The sequence below is a fragment of the Panthera leo genome, chromosome B1 (genome assembly GCF_018350215.1).
Source record: "Panthera leo isolate Ple1 chromosome B1, P.leo_Ple1_pat1.1, whole genome shotgun sequence".
Taxonomy (NCBI): domain Eukaryota; kingdom Metazoa; phylum Chordata; class Mammalia; order Carnivora; family Felidae; genus Panthera; species Panthera leo.
The window spans coordinates 77,849,850-77,876,087 of NC_056682.1; the positions used below are offsets into that span (position 1 = coordinate 77,849,850).

Consider the following 26,238-nt stretch of genomic DNA (forward strand, 5'->3'; position numbering starts at 1 on the left):
GCAATAAATGTGGTGATTTATTTTGAATCATCAAGAAAACATTAAATTATGATTATTCTTTCAGAATTCAGGTATATAATAATTTATCTTAAATAAATCATACGTATAGATATATGTATGATAGTAATTACAATATTGTAATTACTGTACATGTTAAAACAATGTAAAGTCCCAGGAATAGGGAAATGGTTAAGTATACTGTGGTTCATGATAAGGTGGAGTTCTTATATGACTATCAAAATTATGTTTTGATAGTCTTATAGGGACTTATAAGTATTTCCCTTACTTATAGGGAAATACAAAAAAATACATATTTATAATAGCATGGTGTGTATACTCACATGGTTATATCAATTGAATGTAAGAATATGCAAATTTTAATCTTGTGTTAATCCAATGGACTTGAACTATTCGAGTATGGCTGAATTTTCTAATTTTTCTACATAGTCTACATGTTTTACTCTACATTTCTTGTCTAACAATAGTAATAAAATTATTAGGGACTTGTAAAATATCATTTTGAACTTCCATATGTAAGCCATATTCTTTACCTAAAAAAATCAAAGAGTTTTATCTATGTTTACATTGTTTTTCATTGGTAAGTTTATCTTTATATTATTTTGATTTTGCTGTGTTGAAGTATAATGAAAAGTATATTTATCATATAATTAATAATAAATAAAATATAGCATTTCAAAAAAAATTGAGAAATGAATGAAACCATTTTTAAATTTTATTTTACAAAACCATTGAAAGTGGTTTTGCATTTAAAACTACATTTCAGGTATGAAAATATAATACTTATTTTAAATACCTCTTCTGATAATTCCATAAGCTTTTGAGAACACACTCTATTTAATTATCCTTATTTCCACTCTAGAATTCTTAGCACATAGTAGGCATTTATGCATTAACTATTTGTTATAGGAATGCATACATAAAGTATTACTCTAGCATTTAAGCTATTTTTCATGTTAAAGGTAAATACTTTTTTTCCAATCAACATATTAAAATTACTTTTGTTTGTTCTCTGTGGATTCCTTCAAAGATTACTGTAATATGATATGGCTATAATACACATGGCACAGTTCTTTAATATTTAAAATTTTTATTAATAAAATATAATTTTACCATAATGGAAGCAAAGATCCAAGGTAATGAGAGCATATTCAGTCACTCCACAAATCTTTATTGAGTTCCTTATGTTCAATACTCTGTGATAGGCAGGAGAATTCAAAAGTAAATAAAACAGCTTTCCTCAGTGTTTATGATTTAGGCTGGGGAAATGATACCAATACATAATTAACTACAGTAGAAGATGTAAAGCGATGAGAGTTGTAAAACAAGTCCATGCTGTGTTCTCAGTTGATCCACTAAGCAATCCTGAGAGGTTAGGCATAGTAGGGGTTTTGCTTGAGAGAGGAGCATAAGCCCTGATGCAGAGACCTGGGATGTCTTTAGAGAACTGTCTGGATGCCTTTTAAGTTATTTCACGCTCACAGGAAGAGAGTGCCCTCAACGAAAACATCGATAGTATGCTTAACTAGCCCTTCGGAAATAATTTAAAATAGTGCACTTGTTTACTAAGGAGTAAGCATTATTTCATTATATAGTGATCAACCATAGTGTCCTATACATTGATATTTTTATGTGTGAACTTAATATAAAGGTGAATTACAGATAATTTCCAAATTTTAAAAAAAGAAAATATTACTGAGAGTTTACTTTCTGTAATATAACTACTTTTTATTTTGGCATATTTTCTTCCAGTATTTTGTAAAAACGTATTGTAACTAGAGTATTTAAGCCCTGGAAGGGACATACATGTCATTTTGCCAATTCTCTTTTTAGTTTTACAGGGATCCCGTTAGCAGGTATTGAAAAAAAATCATTTGAATTGAGCAGAGGGCACAGAGGCTAAGTGGCTTGTTCCAGGTCATGACCTTAATTATAAACATGATGGTGATTCAACTTCAGAGTCTCATCAGACCCATCACTATCTACCCTCCACCACCACATGCACATACTCCCTCATCCTGGCTTTATTATGAAAAGTAATTTTTCTGGACAAAGTAAGCATTACTACATCTGTCTTTGTACTAGTCTTTATTTTTCTCTCTGTTTCCCTCCAGCTTAAAAAATTGGCTGCTAGTTTTGTCCTTTGTATATTTTCTAAAGCAAAAACTGAAAGAAACCATACTCACTCCCCTTTTTGCTCCGTCTGGCGCTGCAAAAACTCTTGTTGCCAGTGCACATGTTGGCTTCTAACCTTTTTGAAAGACTCTGACCAGGCAGTTTTGGTCTGTCACATCTTGTTTTGCACGGCTATTTTTAGCTCAGTTCCTTTCCTTTTCCAACCACACATATTAAATTGTAGGAAATAGTGCTTCATCATGAAATCTCACATAAAACAGAAACTGATCCTTATTAGATGTAAACTTTAAGCTGAAAATTATTTAATATCCCTAGGGTATAGTAATGACTTTTCCCCCTAAAGACTGAAGTATAATGAGGTAAGAATGTTTTCACAATACTTAGGAATTTTTATAATTGTCCTCTGTATTGTTTGACTGTCAGTTAAATTAGAACATTTGATAATTGTAGGGAGCTGATAAGACTTTCTATTAAAGGTATGTCATTATGTTAATCTCAGTTCAAATATAGTTTGCCTGAACCCTGTTTTGATTATATAATATTAGAATAAATTAACCTGTTAAATAAGCTTACCCTGGAACATTTTAAATGCCTTTAATGTTAACATTAGTTTAAACAAGTATGTAAATCATGTACTGAAACTATTGTTGTCTTTCTTTCTTAAAGTCTTTAAAATTTGCAGCCGATATTTTTATATAAATACAGATACTTTAGACTTAAAGTCAACTGATGATTATGATTTATTTAGCTTATAACTATTTGTATATTGTGGTAAAATAGTGAGTGATGAATTGAAAAAGATGTAGAGGCTCCCAGGTTTCATTTGATATGCAAACACCTGCATACTGGAGTTATTTAATAAATATATTGACATAATGCTTATAAAAACCGCTTATAATTTTATTTTAAAAAATGATCTTTGTGGCATGTTGCAAATAATAGAGCTCTTTCAACAATTTTAACTGTCTTTATTTATGCATGAGAAGGACTCAGTGACCATGAATACCATATATATGTTTTTAAACATTCACATCACAATTATATACTGTCCCTTTTTTGGTGGTATGGCTGGCCTGCTTTCTTCTTTTCAGAGTAAGTTTGACAGATGTCTATGCAAAATATGAACTATTCTATCTCACCTTATTTAAAAGAAAGGTTCAAAACTTCATTTATTCAATACATATTCTGAAGTGCATGCTATGGTACTTACTAGGAACCTGTAGCTATGAAGTGACATTAAAAAATTGTAGAACAGGCCAAACACCGAGTGGATTTCTTTTGAGCCAGTTTGTAGGTGGACATATAGGACCTCTGAACTAAAAAATATGCAAAGTGTATAATGTTTGGCACCATAAAACATTCGTGCTTTTCATAGTTACACATATTAACCTCCACCTGACAGTGGAGGGCACTGTCTAATGGGCACTTACAAGAGATTTTAAGAGTAAAATTTAAAGGCAGGAGAGGGAAACGTGTGCAAGAGATGGGTGAGAAAGGAATTTTATGGTAGTTGCTGGTGCCTGGTTATTTGCAAAAACATCACTGTATGTTGTCATATGTATGGGAGGAAGAAGAGAACTACTTCTAGCTTTAAAAAAACCTGCTTAAATAAATTACAACTGTGTGTTATAGTAGTAAAACAATTCTTCCACACAGTAGAATATACCCAAATCTGTTCTTCCATGTATATTCGTTGTTTATTTGTGATTTTGGTTTCTGGATTTAAGTTTCACATTAATCAGAATTCTTCAAAGCAAATCAGTATCTGTTTAGTGAACCTGAACTGTGCTCCAGACACTTTATTATTAGGAAGCAAAAAGAAAAATAATTATACTTCACATGTGTTGAATGCTTCCTATATGCAAAGTACTGTGCTAAATGATTTACCTATATTCATGTAAGCAATATTATTTAATCCTCATAGAGACCCAATGGGCCATGTGCCATAAGAACCATGAATCACAGAGAGGCAATATACCTAAAAGTCATAGCTAGAAAGTGGTAGAGTTGTGAAATGAAACCAGCTCATGATTTCTAACTTTTCAGCCCATGATTTAGAATAGTTAAAATGATGTAGGGTATTAAACACGTAACCTGTAAAAATAGATCAGAATAAAAGATTCAAACAATAGTTTAAAAAGAGGGACAACACACACAATTATTTGGATGGGAATCATTGTATATTGTGAATAGATACAGTATTTTTACTGGCAATTTTAAGCCTTAGTAATCAATAAAATCTTTTTTGGGTGTGTGGGGGGGATTAGTTCTTATGGGTCAATAACAATGACCGAAGTTAAATTTTATTGATTTTTTTTGTTTTAAGAAGAATGCAATATTTGCTCATAACCAAAATCTATTTAAAATTAGGAAGGATAAAGAGGAAAAGTTATTTTTTTATTCAACAAATATTTATTGAGTCTTTAAGATCACTTATAAAATAAACCACCAAGAGATAACTATCATTAAGTTTTTGCTGTGTTTTCATGTTGTGCTTTTTTAAAAAATATACTTAGTCCCCCTTTTTCCATGGGGGATACATTCCAAGATCCCGAGGGAATGCCTGTTTTTTCTATACATATGTACCTGTGATGAAGTTTAATTTATAGACACAGTAAAAGATTAACAACAATAACTAATAACAAAAGAGGATGATCAAAACAATATACTGTATTCAAAGCTATGTGAATGTGGTCTGTTTTTCTTGCTCTTAAAATAACTTATTGTATTGTATTCACCCTTGTGATGATGTGAGATGATAAAATGCGTAACTGATGAAGTGAGGTAAATGATGTAGACATTGTGATATAGCATTAAGCTACTACTGACCTTCTGAGGTGTGTCAGATCGCAGTCAACTGCAGGTAACTGAAACTACATGAAATGAAACTGTAGATCATGGTCAACTATTATAGTTGTAATGATAAGACATATACAAATTGTACATGCACACAGGAATTTTAAAATCATTTTTGGGATTATAAAAATGATGCATTCTCATTATGAAAATTTTAGAAAATGCAATGAGAAATACTTATTTAGAAATAATCTGTTGATTTTGTGTATTTTTATGAATTGTATAATGGCTTGTAAGAAAATTTACTAACTGCATATGTTAATAACGTTAAACACTTTTGTATATATTTATTTTTATCATACTTAAGCCAAGAATATTCACATGTCTGAATGGAAGACGAGAATGAAGAAAGCAATGGAAATATACTGTTAGCTATGGGAGAGTGTACTAATCTTTGTTGATTGAATAATTGAGTGATTCAGGTCATTCGACATGAGTCAAAAAGACGCAGAAGAGCATCAGTCACAATTCCCTATAAAGAAAATGGCCAATCTGGTTTTCTTTGCTCTTCTGCTTATGTTCAGGGAAAAAAAAAATTGGTAATACAGGAGAGTATCCAACTGTGTAAATATTTTAGCCATTCAGAGAAGTTCTACAAGCTAAGAGAACTCATCATTGCCTTTGCTAGGCTCAAGTATATATAGGTAATGACCGTGACTCATCCTATAGACCTAAATTACTATTGATAAACTACCAAACTCTTAAAGCTTCTATTTCTGCAAACTTCAAAGTACCTTCAATAAAAAACAAAGTAAAAAAGGAAATACGGAATACTTTCTTAGCATCTGGCATCTGAGCATGTACCAAGGAGCTTAGAACAGTCTGGCCTACAGGGTGAATCACCAGAGAGGAGACCGTAAAGTGCATCTGTCTCCTGTAGAGCAGAGAGGGGATGACTCAACTGTACAAGTTTAAAGTATTAGATTGTGGACATTGGGTCTAACAGGTTTTATGTACCAAGCTGTGACACATCCATCAAAAGTATCCACTGTGATGTATGATGAATTATCTTCCTAATTTAGTTACATTACAAGATTGCTAAATTAAATTCCAAGTGGACTTAATGCTAACAGAATGGGCAACTCCCAGAAATATCTTCAGGTAGTTCACGTTCCAGTGGAACCACAGTGCCCAGAACAGGTAGGTGCTGAGTCCCACAGGAATATAAGCTGCTCTGTAGTCCTGAGCTGGGACGAGGAGATAACCCGTGTGTGAGGAGAGGAGCACTGATTTAGGCAGGGAGTCTAGCTCCAGGTTTTAGGGAGAGACCTAAAAAATCTTAGCAACCATTAGCCTGACAAATTCCATCTAAATTGTGGATTAAAGGATGTGGCCTAAGAAACACACTTCCTAAGAAAGGGAACACAGCAAAAACAAGAATACTACTAAGGAAAAAGATCAGGCTGCAGGAGTGTTTTGACAATACATTATCTAATAAGACCCTTGATTTGGGGCTCTGAATAGAATAAGGAAAAACCTATAACATACAACTTTTCCATTCCTCAGTTTAGTTTTGATTACTCATTCCGTCCGCTAAAGTTTGTCTGAAATAATGTGAAAATGATTTAAGTCCTCACATACCCTGCGAAAGTCTTTCTGTCCCCATCATAAAACTAGAATGCACATGAAGCACCCAGGTCAAAATCTTTTCCCGCGAAAGCCTACAGCAATTCTGCACTTATATGTTCACACAGCTTTTTATTCCAGAGATTTCCGACAGTTATGGAGAGAATTGCCCAGCGAACCTCATTACCCAGCTTCATCAGTCATTGCGTTTTTGCAGTGTTTCAGAACCTCCCTTGTGCTCTCTCCATTTCATTCTTGTTCCAGTTGTATGCTCTCTAGTCTGGACCACTTAAAGTCTCTTAATCTTCCTCTTGCCCACCCAACATTCTGTTTTCCACACAAAGTCAAAATGATCTATAGCTGTGTAAATAAGATCATGCTATTCCCTTGCCTAAAATCTCCTATGCCTTCACTTTAAATTAAAAAAAAAAAAATCAGGACATTTATCAAGCCCTAGGAGGCTTTTCTGATCTGTCTGTGGCCTGTCCTTCTCATCTCCATCACACCAATCATCCCAGGCTCGCTGGCCTCCTTTCTTTTGTTCAACTCCATCAAAATCATACCACTTTAAGGCTTTACACTGTTTCCTCTTCCTGTAAACCAGTACCCCTAGATCTTTGCAAGCCTCATTTTTCTTGATAATTAGGTCTCAGTTCAGATGTCCCCTCTATAAGGAAGTCTTCCCCACCCTCGCCAATCAAAAATGTCCTGCTCCTTGCCTTCAGTCTCTCTCTAATATAAGCTGCTTTGTTTTCATCATGGCTTTTATCACTATCTAATATTATGTTACTTCTCTGTTTACGATGCAACTCTAACCTCCAGAACTATGGCTCCATGACAGCTGGAACCGTGCCCCTGTGTTCACAGATGTATCCTATACTAGCTGAGTGGTTAGCCCTGACTGCACATTAGAATCACCTGGGCAGCACTGAATACTATGAGTCTGGGGTGGGGGGGGTGGGGGCCTCCCCAGACTCCCAGGTGATTCTAATACATATAAGAGATTGAGAAACACTGCCTTAAGAAAACACCTGTCAGGTTTAAGATACTAATAACCCTTTATTTAAACAAATGAAGGCTCAATTCCTACTTCATAGGCATCAAGTACCAAAATTTCCAAGAGTTTTATTTTGAATACAGCAGTAGATAATTTATCAGGAATATGTTTCCTCTGAATCCTTAGATCACTTTGGTTCTGCAGTATTTGTTGGTACAGAGACAGAGAAAGAGTGATTGTGTTTCCTGTTTTTTCATCCCTGGATAAGATAATATCTGTTTGGTGATAGTGCTAACCACTTGTTTATGGGTCAGACCCCCTAAGTCATCTGATTAGGAAGCTTCTAAACTAACTTTACTAGCAGGGTTTTACCCAGTCCAGCAATCTTACTGCCCAGCCAGAGAGACTCTTGATAAATGAATTTGTGAGAAGCTACCCTTGCAGAATTTAATACTACTACACCTATGATCTTACACATCCCAGAAAGGAATATTCTAGCATCAGTCCCTTTCTTGACTCCCTTTGTTCCTGGGTGGGTTGCAATATGTCAGTAGATGAAGGATGAGCATTACTGTTAAGTTGGGAAATGTAGGAAAGCACTTTTTAAAAATCAGGAGCCACAAAGCAGAGTAACAGCCATTTAGTGTTCTGGGGAGGACACACCTCATACTCCTGCTGTCTTCTTTGTGAATATTTGCAGTTGTGTGATTTACAGTCAACATTATAAAACACACTTCTGAATGTGACCATTTCAATATTACCGAGGCAAGTAATAGGTAGATGACAGATAGATAGATAGATAGACAGATATAGATAAGTAGACTTTTTTTTCATTTTGCAGACTAGAAGACTGGGGTTGAAGGAATTCTATCAGTTTATGGGTAGTCTTATTTTCATATAGTGGTCTCATCAATTACAAAGAATGATGAGCAAGAGATGGTGATTGAGCTTTCTTCACAAACCAATGACTGCAATATAATTTTTCTAGGTAACCTCAAAACTTCAAGTGTTCAAGGCTTTTTCAGCATGCGTTTTTAAATATGGTGGAAATGTGGCATGATGGCTTTTTAATCGAAGTAGCCATTTCTTTTTCCAGCGTAATTGACATTTTTAGAAGTTGTGTAAAATGAGTTTATTTTCAACCAGATACAAATACTATGAAATATAAATGGAAAAATAAGAATTATAAAATAAAACATACATACAGTTGAGTCCATGTTATAAAATGTGTTTTTAGTAGATCTGATGCATATACTTTTCTCCATGAATCTACAAAACAGAGGATTTTCATGATTTAATAATTCTGATATTTGCAGTTTTTTTCCCTATGTGACTTATGCCCTTTAAGAATACATTACTGTTTTTATCTATTTTATTAATTTTTACATTTGAAACCTCAGGTTGTTATTCTATAAATGTGAGAGTAAAATTCCTAGACAGGACTATTGATGATGGAAAGACAATTCCTCAGTTAATATTTTTGGCTTGTTATTCTTTCATTTATAAAGATTAATGACAAATGTTAATTATATAATTGAGAAGTATCCACAAAATATAGAAAATTCTCATGGGGACTCTTAAAAGGAGAGGGGGAAATAAAATGGAAATATTAAGTTTTTTTCATAAGGAGCATAATGGACAAACTCCGAATGCATTGATGATTATTTATTTCATGAATGTATGACTCCATGCACTTTCATGGACTTGTCTCTTATTTTCCAACACTACTTTTCTCATTTATATTGAGACTAAAATGAAAGTGCCATGAGTCAGAGACTGAGATTCAGACCCCAGTGTTATTATATAACATCAAAAAACTATCATAGTGAAAGCAAATCCATTATTCCTCCAATAATTTGAGGTATCAGTTTTGAACAAAATCGTCCTTTATGAAGGAGATACAGTAGTATCAATTGAGTCCTTTAGTGATACTCAGAATTTATTGGAGCTCCATATCCTCAAGTAGTCAGATGAAATGAGAATGCTTTGAATTTAATCATTAATTGTTCCTCAATCTTCCCTTAGGAAAATATTCATTATGAATAGGGCTTGATAAGGTAGATCAGAGATTTTTAAATATGAGAAAAATCAAAAGAACTACTTTGTGTGGCATTCGTCATCTTCAAAAATGTGCATATTTTAAATCACTGGATTTCAGTCAAGACTTTGCATTCATACTAGAACTAGAAATGTTTTTATAACATGCCTAGAGGAAAATTCTTTGTTATGGCTTCACTGAACACTCATTAATTTTGTAACAGAAGAGGGGAGTTGATAGCAATTTTGCACCTATCTGCAGATGTATGAAATGTTTAGTCATTTTAAGGTAAGAAATTCTCACATGTCAACATTTCACTGAATTTAAAAAACTGCTTCATAGTTCTGTAAGGAGAACTTAATGTTTAATAGTCACAGAAATCAAATTCTCTGTTAATGAAGTTGATTTAAAAATGTAAACATGCAAATAAGTTATATTTTTATTTAAAATATTTCAAAAGCATAGAGAAATACAGAAACTAATATAATGAGCATTCGCCTATTTACTATCCAGATAGAACTTTAAAATTTTTGTTTATATACTTCTCTTTATTCTCTCTCTCTCTCTCTTTTTTTTTTTTCCTTAACAAGGTCTTGATACAAAGCATGCGGAAGAAGAGTTCCTCGAGAAACTGTGTATATATGGTTCTGAGTAGCCCTGGCAGATGGATAGCTAGAGCCTCAGGGTGGTCCTGGCATTCCCCGTCCCCAACCAGGGGAGCCAATCAGTCACACCCTCTGCTGTGCCACAGTTCAATCCAGGTTCCCCCACCAGCTCTCTGGCACCATCACAGGCACCCCCTGATCTCTTTCAATCCTTTCTTCACACTTCTCCCTGAGCTGGTCAAGAATGCATAGCTGATGGCACCACTCCCTTGTTTCCAAGTCTCTTTTGAATGTTCACTGCCTAAAGTGGGGTGCAGAGACAAAGAATGTGTCATTGGGACAGGAGAAGAAAATTTCAGGACCTCTATTTGATTTAATTTCTTATATCTTCTGACATTTGTATTTTTAATGTGTGCTTTATGATAACATAAGTAAGTTCACCTGTACATAGATAAATATGCATATCCTAAGGGCTTTGTGCTAATAGAGGTACACAATAAAAAATTTCAGAGACCACACTGGCTTTGAGAACAAAATTCAAGATCCTTCCTGTTCTGACCCGGACACTTTTCTCTCCATCCCATTGCCTGCTGGTCTCCTACCTCCTTGGCATTCTGAACCTTTTAACTTCCTCTGGTCCTGCCTCAGCACACTGGTTCCCTTGCACAGAAAAGACTTGCTCTCTTGATTGGAAACCCTATCTGTATACATTAACTAAATCTATTGGCACTATGGTATGAAACATTAAGATTTCTACAATCACTCCATCCCCTGAGCTCCCATAGCCCTTTTTCAGACACTTTGAAGACCTCTAGCACAATACATCACAATTTAGATTTATACATATCTGTCTCCTAAATTCTACTTTGAGCTACATTAGGTGGGAGTGATTTCTCATTAATCTTTGCATCTATAGTACTTGTACACTGTGGTACATCACAGGTGTTCCATAAATACTTATGAGTAAGTGGATAGAAATGTGGATCTGTATTACATAGGTACTACTACTACTTACAACCAACACTAAAGGAAATCTGTATATAGCTTTAAGTTTAGTCAGTGTACGTTGACTCCAAGAACATGATAGAATGCAAATACAAGAGTTAGGTTCCTTTGAGAGGGCTCTAGATATCCACAGTTGGATTTTCAATGCTCAAAAAATAAAAGCATAATTTAAATACTCTAGTGAAGAAAACCTCACTAGTGTTGCTATTTTTAAGTCTTGAGGAATTTATTAGGCCTGGGGTGACCTAGGCCCCCATTTTCCTTTTTGCCATAGAGCCCCAAGACATAACTTTTAGACTATCATATTCACTGTGGCCACCTTCATTGTATTACTATTCTATTCCCCAAGACTGGTTGCAGAGTGAGAGGCTGATTTTATATGTATTAAGATATAGATGTGATGATATATATGAAGATATATAAATACATATAAAGTTATCTATAAGATAAGGCTATGTAGTTTAATTATATATAATAATAAAAATAGATAATTTAGTTGAGACCTTATGTACTGGAGTAGAACAGTAGAATAATTTGGGCTCAATCTCACCTCTAACACCATTAGTTGTGTGTTTTGGGACAAATTATATACTTCCTTGAACAGAAGTTTTCTTATCCATAAAAGAAAAATTTTGAAAAGAGCATTTGTAGATTGAATAATGCAAAATAGTTAAGTAACATAGCATAGTGCCTGAAAAAAAAAAAAAAAAGCCTGGTAATTGTTGACAACTTTCATTATTGTACTTCCTAGGAACCATAACTACTTTTTTAACTTAATAAAGTGGATTTTTAAAAATTTTAATTCCAATTACTTAACATACAGTGTAATGTTAGTAATATTAGTTTCAGGTGTACTCTATAGTGATTCAACACTTCCGTACATCACTGGATGTGCTCATTATAACAAGGGGACTGCTTAATCCCCATCACCTATTTCACCCATCCACCCTCTCCTGCACTGCTGGAGGCAAAAACTGGTGCAGCCACTATGGAAAACAGGTTCCTCTAAAAGTTAAAAACAGAACTACCTTAATAAAATGGATCTTAAGGTGAACTAGAAGCTTACTAACCTAGTAGAAAACATCCCCGTAACTCCTTTCCTTTCCTTCTTCTCTCGCTCTGGGTAGAACATTTAACCGATAAATTTTATTTTTCTATATAGTCAAAACAATATTACTAATTTCAGCCTCTGTTAAGGCTGCCAAATAAATTTCAGACCCCAAATACAGATTAGTTAATACATACAAATCACCTAGAAGATGACATGACACATAGTGAGCGCTCAAAAAACGTTAGCTACAATTGACTTTTTTACTGACAGATTTTTAACCTATTTTCCATGAACACAATATGTGTAAAAATAAAAACATATTTTAAACTGTTAAACAATTATGTTTTATCCAACAGAACTGTAATGAATAGAATCTGTATTTTGTTTTAAAATACACTAAAATATTAATCATTTAAAAATGACATTTGAAAAACATATTGTAGGGAAAAAAACTGCTACAAAAGACTATTGAAAGCAAAATATTGAGGATACATAAATTTTATAAATTTAATGGGGCATTGCAATAAAAGCGCTACTGTGTAACTGGTGATTTTAATGAGCTTCAGTTTCTTTGAAAAGACCATTATTATAAACAGGATGCCCATATCCATGGCAACGGGGAGGCTACCTCTTAGCTTCTTGAAACATACAAAGATAATTAATTAAGTTTTCTTTATTTCTTTTTCCTCATATTCTAAAACAACAATAAAAGAGGGTTTTGCCCATTTGCTCACCAGCATACTGTACACAGTTCCAATATAAAAATCTAAATCTAGTGAGGTGAAATCAGTAAAGACCACTATATTGAGGGATTTGGAATAGGTCCTTGGTCTGCAGAGATTACTGACCAGCTAGCTTCTAAGATCACTTCCTTAAGACAGTCAATTAAAGTCACAAAATTTCATCTTCACCTGAAGATATCACAAGGTAAAGATAGAAGTCTGACTTTTGCTAATTTTAGCCTAAATGTCATTGAAAATAGCTCTTCTTAAGGCAGAGATACCTGAACAACTTTTCTACTTAAAAAAAAAAAGTGTGACAATGTGAACACTACTATTAAGCTCTCGGTCTTGAATTTCAGTATATAAAGTACAGACTTTCCATCGCCAACCAGTTGTTTATTAATTACAAAATGAAAATATTACATATATAAATTGAATTTTCATAATTATGATATATGATATGGAAATACTCTGTCTGAAAAATATGTCTGAACATATTCTATCTATCATCTAGGTAGCTAGCTATGTGGTTGCAGAGCAGTTTCTCCACAGGAGGGAAAGCTTATTTTAATAATTTAGGGCCACATTTTATGCCATATAAATACACTGCCATAAGCTGTAATAGTTAATATTATGATTGTGATTTCAAGGACTGCTAGGGTGCAGATGTGAGCATTTTGGTGTCTTTTAGCTCCGTAGGGCTGGTCCTTTTGGAGTGCCCAGGCGTGCTGCAGGATGCAGTGTGAATAGGGCCAACCAGCAGGGGAAGTATGCCCCAATGAAAGGCTGTTGCTACTGCCTATTTGCCTCTGTGTGTTACTGCCCCACTATAGAGATGTGTACTTCTTTTAGAAACAGGGTGGAAGATCTTCATAAGCGAGGGAGGAAAGTGCCCAGGGAAGAACAAGAATATTTTCAGGATCCCAGATCGTTGAACAACATTCAGAGCTGTTCACAAGCCCTTTAACACACTACTCTTTTATTTATAAAGAACAGTTACACTCTGTGCCACCACACAAATTTCCAATTGACTTCCAAAAGAGATTTGGTAAAGAAACTTTTAAAAAATTTCCTGCCATCTTTTGTTTTGTTGTTTGTCAGTTTGGCCTTCACAGAGTAGAACAAAAGCAACCCATGATTTTTACTTTGTGAGATGCCAGAATGATAATTGCTGGACTATTTGCCACATCCTATGACTCAGTGTGCAACCGTAGGCAGTGCCAGAATGTCTGAGTGGAGCTCATTCTGGTGTAGGCCATGAATTTCTGGGCTCTGGGATGACTGGCATGGGTGACAGTCTGACTCCTGCCAGGCCTTTCAGAACTTTAATTCACACACGGCTCTTTGGACCCATCCTAGAGTCATTTGTAATGTCCTCAGAGGCCCCATCTTGACTGACCTTTTGTGAATCATCTCAGTAAATATTTTCTGATCTGGCTTCTCACCCACTGGATAGTTTCCAAGGACCTTGGAATTGGCTCAGGGCCTCTGTTGGTATGGGAGCACATCCTTGTATTCCACAATGGCATGGAGCAGTAGTGTTTCTGTCATCTTTGGGAGGGTGGTGGAAAGTTGTTGATCGCTTTACATAACTTTACCTCATTTGGAAAATAAAAGCAACCCAGGAAGTAATTTTGTCAAAGGTTGTGTTGTGTGCACATATCTGACCAAAGTGTTAAATAGCCAAGTTGAACAAGATGAGGTTTTTCTAGAACAGCATAAAAAAACCAAACTTCCAGGCCTCCCTGCCTTTCTTTCATATTATATACTTCCTGGTTAACCTGAGAGCATCAGTTGGGGCACACAGTCTGCTCTTAAATAGCAACACTTGGTTTCTCTACTATGGTATTATCTTAAAAAATAAAATGAAGGGGTGCCTGAGTGGCTCATTCATTAAGTGTCCTAATCTTGATTTCAGCTCAGGTCATGATCTCAGGGCTCATGGGTTCAAGCCCTGTGTTGAGCTCTGCACTGACAGCAAGGAGCCTGCTTGGGATTCTCTCTCTTCCCCTCTCTCTCTACTCCTTCTCTCTTCGTGCTTTCCTTCTCTCTCTCTCTCAAAAATAGATAAATGAACATGCAAAAAAATTTAAAATTAATAAATAAAATTAAAATGTAGAAAAAAACCTCAAAGGATATTTTGAGATTTTTTAGAACCTAATATTCAATGGTATATGCACATACACGTGGACAAATACAAATATACTGAGAATAGAAATCAAAGATGTATTTGAACCCTAATGTAACTAAGTTTAAGCAAGTTTCTGAACTCTGTTAAGACTCACCTCCTGTTGGGGTTCCTGGGTGGCTTAGTCAGTTGAGTGTCCAACTCAATTTCAGCTCAGGTCATGATCCCGTGGTTGTGAGATTAAGCCCTTATGTCGGAGCTCCATGCTGAATGTAGAAACTGCTTAAGATTCTCTCTCTCTCTCTCTCTCTCTCTCTCTCCCTCCCTCCCTCCTTACTCTCTTACTCTCCTTCCCCCTCATACATTCTCTCTCTCTCTCTAAAAAGGAAGAAGGAGGGGCACCTGAGTGGCTCAGTCGGTTAAGCGTCTGACTTCGGCTCAGGTCATGATCTCTCAGTTCATGGGTTTGAGCCCCGCATCGGTTTCTGTGCTGACAGCTCAGAGCCTGGAGCCTGCTTCAGATTCTGTGTCTCCCTCTCTCCCTACCCCTTGCTCTCTCTCTCTCTCTCTCTCAAAAATAAACATTAAAAATAAAATAAAATAAAATAAATAAAATAAAATAAAAAGGAAGAAGGAAAAAAGAAAAAAAAAAGACTCACCTATTGTATAGTACCAAAGAATAGGAATTGAGTGACTATTAAAGTCATTTCTTAAAATGGTATGGTTTCTAATGGAAATTTCTAATATGGTAGGAAACAAATGCATTCAAAGGTAAGAGAAGCAGTTGTTTTGTTCAAGTAGGGATGCATAGCATATCAGTTGAGGAGAGGCTCACTCTTACAGCTTTTAGAATGACATATGCCTCTTATCAGCCTTTATTCTTCATCAATTATTTTGCAACCATTCTACTTGTCATACTTTATAAACATAATAATCATCTGTTGCATACATTCATTATTCATTTTCTTTATTACTCCATATGTCACAATGAGTTGGTCCAATTTTAAATAGAAAAATACCTGCTTTTCCTGGCGTTGTTGAGAATTAACTGTTTCATGTGGTCTAATTTTCTAGGCAATTAAAATCCACCATAGAAGCATCAATTTTTAAATCATTGTCATTTTAATGGAAAACACTGAAAATATTACAACTTCCATAATTCCAGGCATTTACAAACAGAATATACTTTAAACATAATTCAATTTGTATGTGTGTGATTATTGTAAATCTGATTATGTTAAAGACTCTGCTTCTGGTTGAGGCCATTCACTTTTTTCAGCTTGCTCTTTGAATGGATAGAATGGAGACTAAAAGCCTTAATATAGCCTGCAACCCCCTTGCCTGCTTTGCAGCCTCATTGTACATTGTGTTCTCTGATGTTCTCTTTGCTCTATCCATATTGGTCTTCTTAAATCTCTTGCTCTTACCATACTCCCTCCTGCTACAGACCCTTGGTACATGCTGTTCTCTCTACCTCAGATGCTTTTCCTTTCCTTCTTTACTAGATAATCCTACCCATCTTCAGATCTCAGTTCAAGTGTCACTTTCCCAAAGAAGTCTTTTCTTACCCAGCTGACTAGTAATATGGGTTCATCATTTTATCCTTGCATTTGCTACTATACTGAGCTTATACTAACTATCTCCTTCTCTAGACAGTGAGTTCCACAGGGGCAGAAACCATTTCTATTTTGTTTACCATTACATACTTCAGTGCTTGGCTCAAAGTAGAGCATATATCTTCATTGGGGGTGCTATATTGCCTTCAAGGGGACAAAGTGTGGTTTTTAATGGGTGAAAAAATCATAGATATTACAGAGATTTGAAACCCTTCAAAGGACCACAGTACATAAAAAGATAAATATTATGTTTGTGGTATTACATTTTCATGGCAGGAGTGGCGAATGGCAGTTCAGGAAAAAAAATAGGTGTCTAAATAGACTTCTTACAGGGTGAAAATGAAAAAAGGATTGAGAATGTAGGTCACTTAAGGTAGGTGATCAGTAAGTATACACTGAGAAAATAGATGACTAAAATAAGTTCGTGATTGTGAGTAATAATTTCTGCCCTGCACACCCATTTCCTGCAGAGTTGTTTCAGGGGTATATTCCAACATGAAGTGACCGATTTTGAGTTTTCTTGAGGCTTTTTCAAATTTTATTTTCTACTTGCCCATTTAGTGTCTGGAGGTCAGCTATTTCCTATTTTTTATCAAGTTACTTATCTCCATCTCTTCATCTCTTCTGGGCTAAGAAAACAAATGGCAAGGCTAGAAAAATATTTAAAATTAAAGTTAAGTGGCTGTAAGATGAGGGCCAAGAAAGTTTTTTTGACTAAGTCACTGATCAATAAATGTGTCAGGCACTGTATTAGGAACTTTTTGTTGAGTATACAGTATTTTATGCAATCTTGCTATCTCTTTGGCTGCTTAGAAGCCTCTTTCCTCCCCACCCCTTTCTTTTTTTATATGGCCTAATGTCCCTTCTCTTATGAATATGTAGATCTGCGAGACAGAAACCCCTATGTGAATGATGTGCCATTTTATCCCAAAACATACTTTCCTGTCTCAAGGGAGATTGCATTTATGTATTTACTGAATTATTGCTTCTTCATAATGGGAAACATTAGCAAAGAATTTCAGTTTGTTAGGTTATTCAAATTATTCTTCTATGTAAAGTATAAATTGATGTCTGTATCTTTCTGCTAAATATATTTCTCTGCTTTTTCTATAGAAGGACAAATTGCTGTCAACTGCTTAATTAATCTTTTTCCATAAAAATCTGCGATGAAAAGCTCTATATTTGTGTACATATTTTCTGTACCATTCTTTCTCCATATCCTTGGAGACTATATTCTTTTATTCCTTTTATGTTCTCCAAACACTTTCCCATCTATGGTTGCTAACTGTACAGATTTTTGTTCCATATCTGATTTGATTTTTTTTCCTTTATATCCCACCAGCTGCTAGACTTCATTTTTTACCCTGAGAAATGAACACTACCTTCTTTATGTGCATTTATTATATTCTCTTCCACCTCTATATTCATAAATATGAACTCCTCATAACATCTCCACCTCCTTTGTATTCCTGTGTTTTTGGCATGTAAGTATTTTGGTATTTAGTATTTAAGATTATTCAAACTTGTATTTGAGCTCTCAGGGTGGCCTTTTCATTTGATATGCAGTCAAGAGCCCAGAGACTCTTGTCTGAGGTTCCATCTGGTTAATATTTTCAAGCACAGCTTAGAAATAAAGGATAAATGTCAAATAATCAGAATCTGGAAAGGTCTTAATAAATCTGTGCTTTGATGGTGGCCATTTTCAACTACTGTACTAATAAATTTTTGTGTTGTTGGTCAATAGAGATGTGGCAACTGGAGTTGCATCAACATACCCAGTTATATTTCTCTAACTCCAGATAAATACCCTAGTGAATCTGAGCAATGGTGCAAGGTGTTTCAAAGGATGAGTGTTCACTGCTCTCAAGAGGTGAGAGTCCTTGTGGGAAGGGACTATGTCTTACTCTGTGTCCATCATTGTATCTATTTTGCTTGACAGAATGCCTAACAAATATTAGGCACTTAATAAATCCTTGCTGAATACTTTATGATTAACAAAAATTCTCATCTGACTGTCCATACTCAACTCATTTCTCATATCAGCACCATTTATTTCCTAACTAACTCATCTTTAATTCTGCTCTAGTGTTGTGAATATTTAAAAAATGAAAAATTGAAAATGTTTAATTACTTTTCCATAATGTATTATCTATGACATCAACTACCTAATCAATATTTTACCTCTAATTGAATTTGCACACATAAGGACATTATAAATGATGTCGTATGCACTCAATTTTGTCTTCTGACTCCTGAAAGCTCTTTCTTTCTCCTCCATCTGTCCCATTATGCTCCCGATTTGATGATAATGCTACAGTCTGCAATGCCATGCATATTCTTACGTTGTGTAAAAAGACCCATGCAGGAACTGATCACTAATTAGTAATGCATTTCCCATAGTGAAAAACTGGCCTAAAGTTTCAAGAAAAAAATAGAGTTGCTGAAGCTGAAAATTAGTCTGCCAGTTCAGACCCATAGCAAATTGTTATTGCGTTCGAACTTAGGATCTTTACAATAGATAATTGAAGATTCTCTTAACTAAAACATTGTAAATGGCATAACTATGATGATTCTATTTGGAATTCAGCCCTTGTTTTCAGGGATTTACTGTTTTGAAAAATGTTTGATAAATTTATAGCAGAAGAGAAAATACTTCTGCCAACTACGTAAGTGCTTTGGACATAATTTGTATTCCTGCTGTTACATGCAGAAACTTGTGCCAGAGGAAAAAAAGCAAAAAGAAATTTTGTTTGGAAGGAAACCAGCAGTCTGGAAAGGTAGTTTTGATCCATAAATATCTCTCTTAAGAAGAACTAAACACCAACTACATTCGGTCTCAAGAAATTAAATGCGTAAGATAATCAAAATATTCCATTCACTTAAAAATGCTTATATTGGATATATTTTTTGATGAATTTTCAAATAAGAATGTCCTCTGAGAATTATGATGAATTATTTCATAATGAAAAATGTAAAAGCCAGTACATTTTATGTATCGCGAAATGCAAGTAACCGTGTTGAAATGGAAATAATGCGCGAGAGGGTTGAAAGACCTTGATTAATGTCCTGGCTTGGCCATTTACTAGGCATATGTCATTGAAAAACCTAGCTCTCCTCATTTATAAAATGGAGAGAACTGCTCAAAAGTTAAGAGGTTTACAGAAAACCGTGTTTGTGAAAATGCCTTGTAAATTAAGAGGCACCGTACAAATAGAGGCATAATAATTTTAAATTGTATGACATGGGATACTCCAAATAGAGAAAGATCCTAATAAGTAGCTAAGAAATATGTTATAGCCACATAGTTCCACATGTTGATTAAAGCATTGTTAATTTCTAATTTTCATGTATGGTGTCTGGATCCCCATACGGTTATTTCATGAAAAATGGAGCATTTTTTATTGAACTTGAGGAACTACCATTGAGTCTGTGGCTTGCTTCTCTGTAAACCAAGCCTCACCTCCTTGCCTTCATGGACAAAGGAGTCAATGATGGCCCGGAGTTTAATATTGGATATATATTTAAAGCAACATTTTTTTTAAATTTTTTTTTCACGTTTATTTATTTTTGAGACGGAGAGAGACAGAGCATGAACGGGGGAGGGCCAGAGAGAGGGAGACACAGAATCTGAAACAGGCTCCAGGCTCTGAGCTGTCAGCACAGTGCCCGACGCGGGGCTTGAACTCACGGACCCCGAGATCATGACCTGAGCTGAAGTCGGCCGCTTAACCGACTGAGCCACCCAGGCGCCCCTAAAGCAACATTTTCAGAACCAATAAATATACACCAAAATGATGTATAGAACATGCAAATGCAAATTTCTGAGATGCACTGATTCTCAGTTGAACAATTCTGACCATAATCTCCCTTATATATTTTGTGCCCTTAGATTCCCTCTCTACTTTTTCTTCCTTGAATCACTATAAAGGTATGGGTAGAAAATTATGAGGCATAACTGTTTCCCTAGAACCCCACAGTAAGAATGGTATTTTTCTACTAACAAATATAGAATATAGCTGTTGAGAGAAGAGGGACCCTCAGACCTGAATATGGTTTGAGCCTTAACGACATTGAATAAGTGAGTCCTGAATTTCAAAGATATTTTCCTATTCTTCCTGCACCTGTACACATGTGTCTGTCAGTAGTCACAGCAACAAACACATGATTGTTAAGCCCAAATTATCTGTATAGTCATCATGAAAAAAATTATGTTAATGCATTAAACTCCCTCTTCCATAGAAGTGTTTTAAGTCCATTTCTACATAATCTACTTCAACATTTATAATTTTTTATTAACACATAATTAATATTCAATCAAAGTCGCGTGCACAAAATGCTCTCAATATCCTGGAAACTATCAACCTTTATAAAAGTAACCTTTTAATTGTGCCAAGTTTTCATCAAAAAGTCATTGCAAAAGTTGTCATTTTCATTAGCAGTGCTAAAAAGTAATTGTTTAGAAACAGTTCTAACACTCTGAAAGTATCATGCTCTGTTAACCTGTTTGCAAGCAAAATTTTCACATAACTATTGAAATATAATGTTTAATACTTGTATTTTAATATATAACATTTATTGTATCATGGATCTGCAACATTGCTTCTGTACTACTAAAAATATTTCTGTATGATGTTTACTAGTTTATATGTGGACACAGATTATTTATTACATAAATTGTGATAAAATCCTAACTACATATATCTGGATCAAGGGTTCTTAACTAAGTGTTCATGGCCAAACTTCAAGGGAATCTTTAAATCTCCTGAAATTGTGTGCAAAATTTTGGTCTATGTATATAGGAATATTTATAGGGAGCGGTTGGATCTCAAAGTAGTCCATCACTGACTAAAAGATAAAAACACTATTTTAAATAATATATAGGACATTACAGTTATATTCATCCACATATTTGACAAAAACAAACATTTCCCTCTTTCTTGGTTTCATTTGAATACTGTACATTCAGAGAATATTTTGTTTGCATCCACTGCAAGATATTTATAACATTCTACTTGTATTATTTTTTTTTGGTGGGTTACATAATCATATCCTCTCTACTGGTTGCGAGGTTTCTGAGGGTGGGTGTGTCTTATTTATATAAATTTGCCACAACCAAACACTGAAGGGAGTAAGCATTCAATTATTTTTTGTTCATTTATTGAGCCCACGGGCGCTATTTAGGAGTTGGTGTTAAAAGACAAGCCAGTCAACACTTCTAACATATGTGAAAATTGCTAGAGCAAAATTTACAGCAATGGCACAGAACAGGGTATGTTGGTTTCTCTCTGTGGTCTACCACAAGAATTAATCTGTAAGGCTTCACACGAGAAAATTTGTGAGCAAATCTCATGTTTTTCAAGTTGATGACTTTTTAAAAATGACTGGGTGCTCCTTGCCGCCTTCATCATTTGGTCATGCCTGATTTTTCATGTATTATACTTTTAGACATTTACTAACTTTAATATTCTTCCACTGATGTATCATTTATTTGCCACCCAATGATATGCTAATTTAGTTATTTTTGCTTCAAATCTATCTTAATATACAGAAAGGCTGATAATATTAGTGTTCTGCATCATTGTTTTTCTGAATACTCTTTGGTATTCTCAACTACAAAGGATCAAAAATGTAATTTAAAATAAAAGCATTGTTTTCAGAAAAATTCTGTTAATATTTTCATTTTGACTTCTATCTGTGTCCATTAGGAATGCATTTGACTGAAAAAAAGCAGGAACCAGGCAAAAGTAGCTTCCCCAAAATATAAATTTGTCTCCTATAACATGAAATCTGTAGATAATATAAAGTTAGCACAGCAGCTCTGCAGTGCCCTAAGGGACTCAGGATTTTTTTTTCTGTTTTCAATTCATCCATCTTTAACTTACAAGACTTTGCCTTCAAGCTTCGTATCTTAAGGTCCTAAGATAGCCCATGTACCATTAGTCAACAGAGCTGAGTTCTAGGCAGGAAGATGGAGGAAGGAGGAAAATGAACCCATAGAAAACTGTACTCCTAGTTTCCCAGTGACACTTTGCCTCTTTATAGGATAAAAGTATGTAAGGGATGCTCACACACTCTCAATAACCATACTAATGTTCCCTGACATCATTAGCTGCAGTAGAGGACAGAGAGTTGAGTAGTAAAGGTGTTCAGCCTCTGAAGTTAAAGACAATAGGGAACAAAGGTGTTGCTACTGCTTTTTGATAGCCAATCCAAAGTCAGCAATCATATTTCATTAAATTAGTAAATATCTTGGAGTAAATTTACACATATGTGTGTGTGTTTATATATACCTTTCCCTGAAAACAGCATGGTGTTTTTCTCCATTAATTCCAGGATTCTTATATAGTCTCTCTAAAAGGATAGCAGTTAGCATTTATGGAGAGCTTGCTATTTTATGACCATTGTGCTAAGCCCTTTGCATATATTAACCCATAGTCACAGTAACCCCATGAGGTTAGAGAAATGAAGATGACCAGTATGCGCTGATATACAGGGATCACAAGAATACAATTTAAATGAACAAAACAAAGTGTAGAATTGCATACGGCATGCTTCCTTTCACATAATATACATGTAGTCAACGGCATTGAAATGGAGTTGTGTGGTGACAGATGGTAGCCATACTTGTGATGAGCATAGCATAATGCATAAACTTGTTGAATCACTATGCTGTATACCTGAAAGTAATGTGACATTGTGTATCATCAACTATACTCAAATAAAAAGTAAATTATATATATATAATATATTTTTTCAATAAAAAAATTGGAGAGCTAAACCAGAAACTACCTATAATATATAGATTGTGGGAGAGGTATTTGTGGGATGACTATGGCAATTTGATCATGGACTTGACACTGAATGAGATTTTGGAGGTTTTTGGTGAGATAATTGCATTATTATTATGCAGTATCTGCATCTTTAAAATAATTTGGAAAATTGTGTATGTGTGCATGTGGGTGTATGATAGATAATCAGCTATAAGAAAACACTAATAATTGTTGAATCAAATTGACCACCTGGTGATGTAGACATTCCTGGTGATGTAGTAGTCTTTCAATTTTCATGTTAAAATTATTCATAATTAAAAGTTGTAAAAATTAAAATATAAGTATTAGACATGATTGACTTGAATTAGAGGTTGACCTTTATCTGTTAAAAATATCAAAAATTTAACAAAAATCACCCCATTTTCTGCTAGTTTATTACTTGTTTTATATTTCTGGCATGGTAAGTTTGGCAATTGTCCAATAGGGAGAATGAACTCAGACTGAGAAGTAAGGCTAATTAGGAAAAAGTAAAATGTGAGTTTTATTTTCATGGAGAAAGCTGAAGAATAACATCTTAGTGTTTTCAGGGGTGCAAGAATTTTTATAAGATGCAAAATGTCTAGTCATTTTCCTCTTCTGGGAATAGAGAACAGGTCTTAATACTAATTATAAAAACTTGCATTTGCATAGCACTTTATTGTTCCCAAAATACTTTTCTGTCTCCTGATAGAAATGGTCGTAGGAAATCGAAGTGAGATACTTGGAATAATTTAAGATTCACCCTCATTCTTTAGCAAAGAACAGACAACCCCATGATAAGTGGGTTGTACAATTCTCCAGTGGTTAAAGAGAAGCAATATATAACCCCTTGGGATATTTTTCAGTTTATGCTTTTATATTTCCCATCCTTTGTTATACAAAACAAGCTATGTTTAAATAAAACATTAAGTCTAGGGTACCCATATGTAAACCATTCTCCAAAGAGCAGCACTTAATTAGAACCTGAAGTCTATTAACTCACATAGTGGTCTTTTTGCCTGAAAGCTATATTCAGCAAATGATATTTCTATAATAGAAACAGTTATCATTACTGCAAAAGTGAATCTCTAACATTCCTGTAAAGTGGCACTTGATGAGTTTTAAAACACATACAACACTCCTAATACTTTGGATTCCAAGGCAGGTTAGTCCTTTAACTGCTGGCAGTGAAAATAGGATTTTCTTCCTAGTTGCCATGTGTTTCCTAGAGGAACGTGTGATCAAAACAAATGTGAGCTATAGATATGTTTATATGTTTTGCTTTGTGACATCTTTCCCATTTGAATTGGCCTCTTTTAAATTCTTAAATTTCACTGGGGCAGCTTTAGGTACCTGTTTGTGGACATGTGCTCTTCCTATTCTTTTAGCTAGGTTTTATTTGGCAGGATTTCTTTCTTTGATTTTTCTGTGTCAGTTAAATTATAGGCCAATAAAAAACAAAATAAAATTGTCTGGAGACAGTGATATGGACCTCAAGACAGTGTAATTGCAAGTTCTCTGGAAGAAAGATTTGATTTAAGTGCCTTTCTCTGATACAACCTAATGAATAACTAGGTAAAAATATTCAAATTAGTCCTTTCTCAAGATGAGGAGTTTAGATATACAAAACTATGTAGAGTAGATCTTTCAGATTCAGTCTTCACAGAGTATAATGTGTTTGCTGAGGAAGCCAGCTGCTATGAGCTTCAGGTTAGTTTGCAAGTAAAGGGACTGGATTCAGCTGAGTGGGACTTGGGTATCCAGTAGGCAGGGACTCCCACCTTGGCAGTCACCTTGGAGGCCCTGGAACCTGACTTCAGTGCAAGAGATGCCAGACATCTGTTTGTTCCAGAAAGGGAAGAGAGATGACCCACCAGAGCTTTTCATGAAATAAGTAGTCAAGGCTCCAGAAGATGTGACTGAACAAACTTAAAAAAGTACATAAATGAGGCTGAGAACAAGCAAAACATTGCTTAGAAACCAATAATATAATAAACATTAAAGACAAAAACAAGAACATTTGCAAGATAAATCTCTCAAAAGAAAAGGATGAAGTATACAAAAATGCAAAAAAAAAAAAAAAAAGAAGAAAAATGAGGACAAAATGTAAGAAAATTAGAGGATAGGGGCGCCTGGGTGGCTCAGTCGGTTAAGCGTCCGACTTCGGCTCAGGTCACGATCTCGCGGTATGTGAGTTCGAGCCCCGCGTCGAGCTCTGTGCTGACTGCTCAGAGCCTGGAGCCTGTTTCAGATTCTGTATCTCCCTCTCTCTCCCACCCTCCCCCGTTCATGCTCTGTCTCTCTCTGTCTCAAAAATAAATAAATGTTAAAAAAAAAAAAACATTTAGAAAATTAGAGTATCAATCTAAACTGAAATATTAGAATTTCAAAAAGTAAAGATAGAAAAAAATGAAGGGAGAATATTATAAAAGAAATAGTGGAAGAAAATTTTCCAAACATTTAAGATGAGAGCGAATTAAATAAGCCCTCAATGTACCCATAAAAATAAATACAGCAAGACACCCATCAAGATTATGTTAAATTATCCATACGCTTACAAAGAGAAAACATAACAAATAAAGAGAGGTTATATTAAAACCAATTTGAATAAAAATGGCATTGGGCATGCCAAGAACAATACTATGAGAAGGGAGAAATGCATCTGAAATCCAACATCCTGACTTGGAAACTATTATTCAGTATTTTTATACC

The 26,238-nt window shown here is 34.8% G+C and overlaps 1 protein-coding gene across 13 annotated transcripts in view; it reads left to right on the forward strand.

Annotated features, from left to right (window-relative positions):
* The window catches only part of IQCM (IQ motif containing M), a 662,550-nt gene that overhangs the window by 410,607 nt on the left and 225,705 nt on the right, over window positions 1–26,238 (forward strand). The window contains exon 14 of one of the 13 annotated variants that reach the window (XM_042935334.1): window positions 10,202–11,368. The exons of the other annotated variants lie outside the window; for them this stretch is intronic. Within the exon in view, the coding sequence (XP_042791268.1) occupies window positions 10,202–10,266 (65 nt within the window). The 3' untranslated portion in view covers window positions 10,267–11,368. Of the gene's footprint in view, window positions 1–10,201; window positions 11,369–26,238 lie in introns of those variants that run through there. 13 annotated transcript variants of the gene reach the window in all.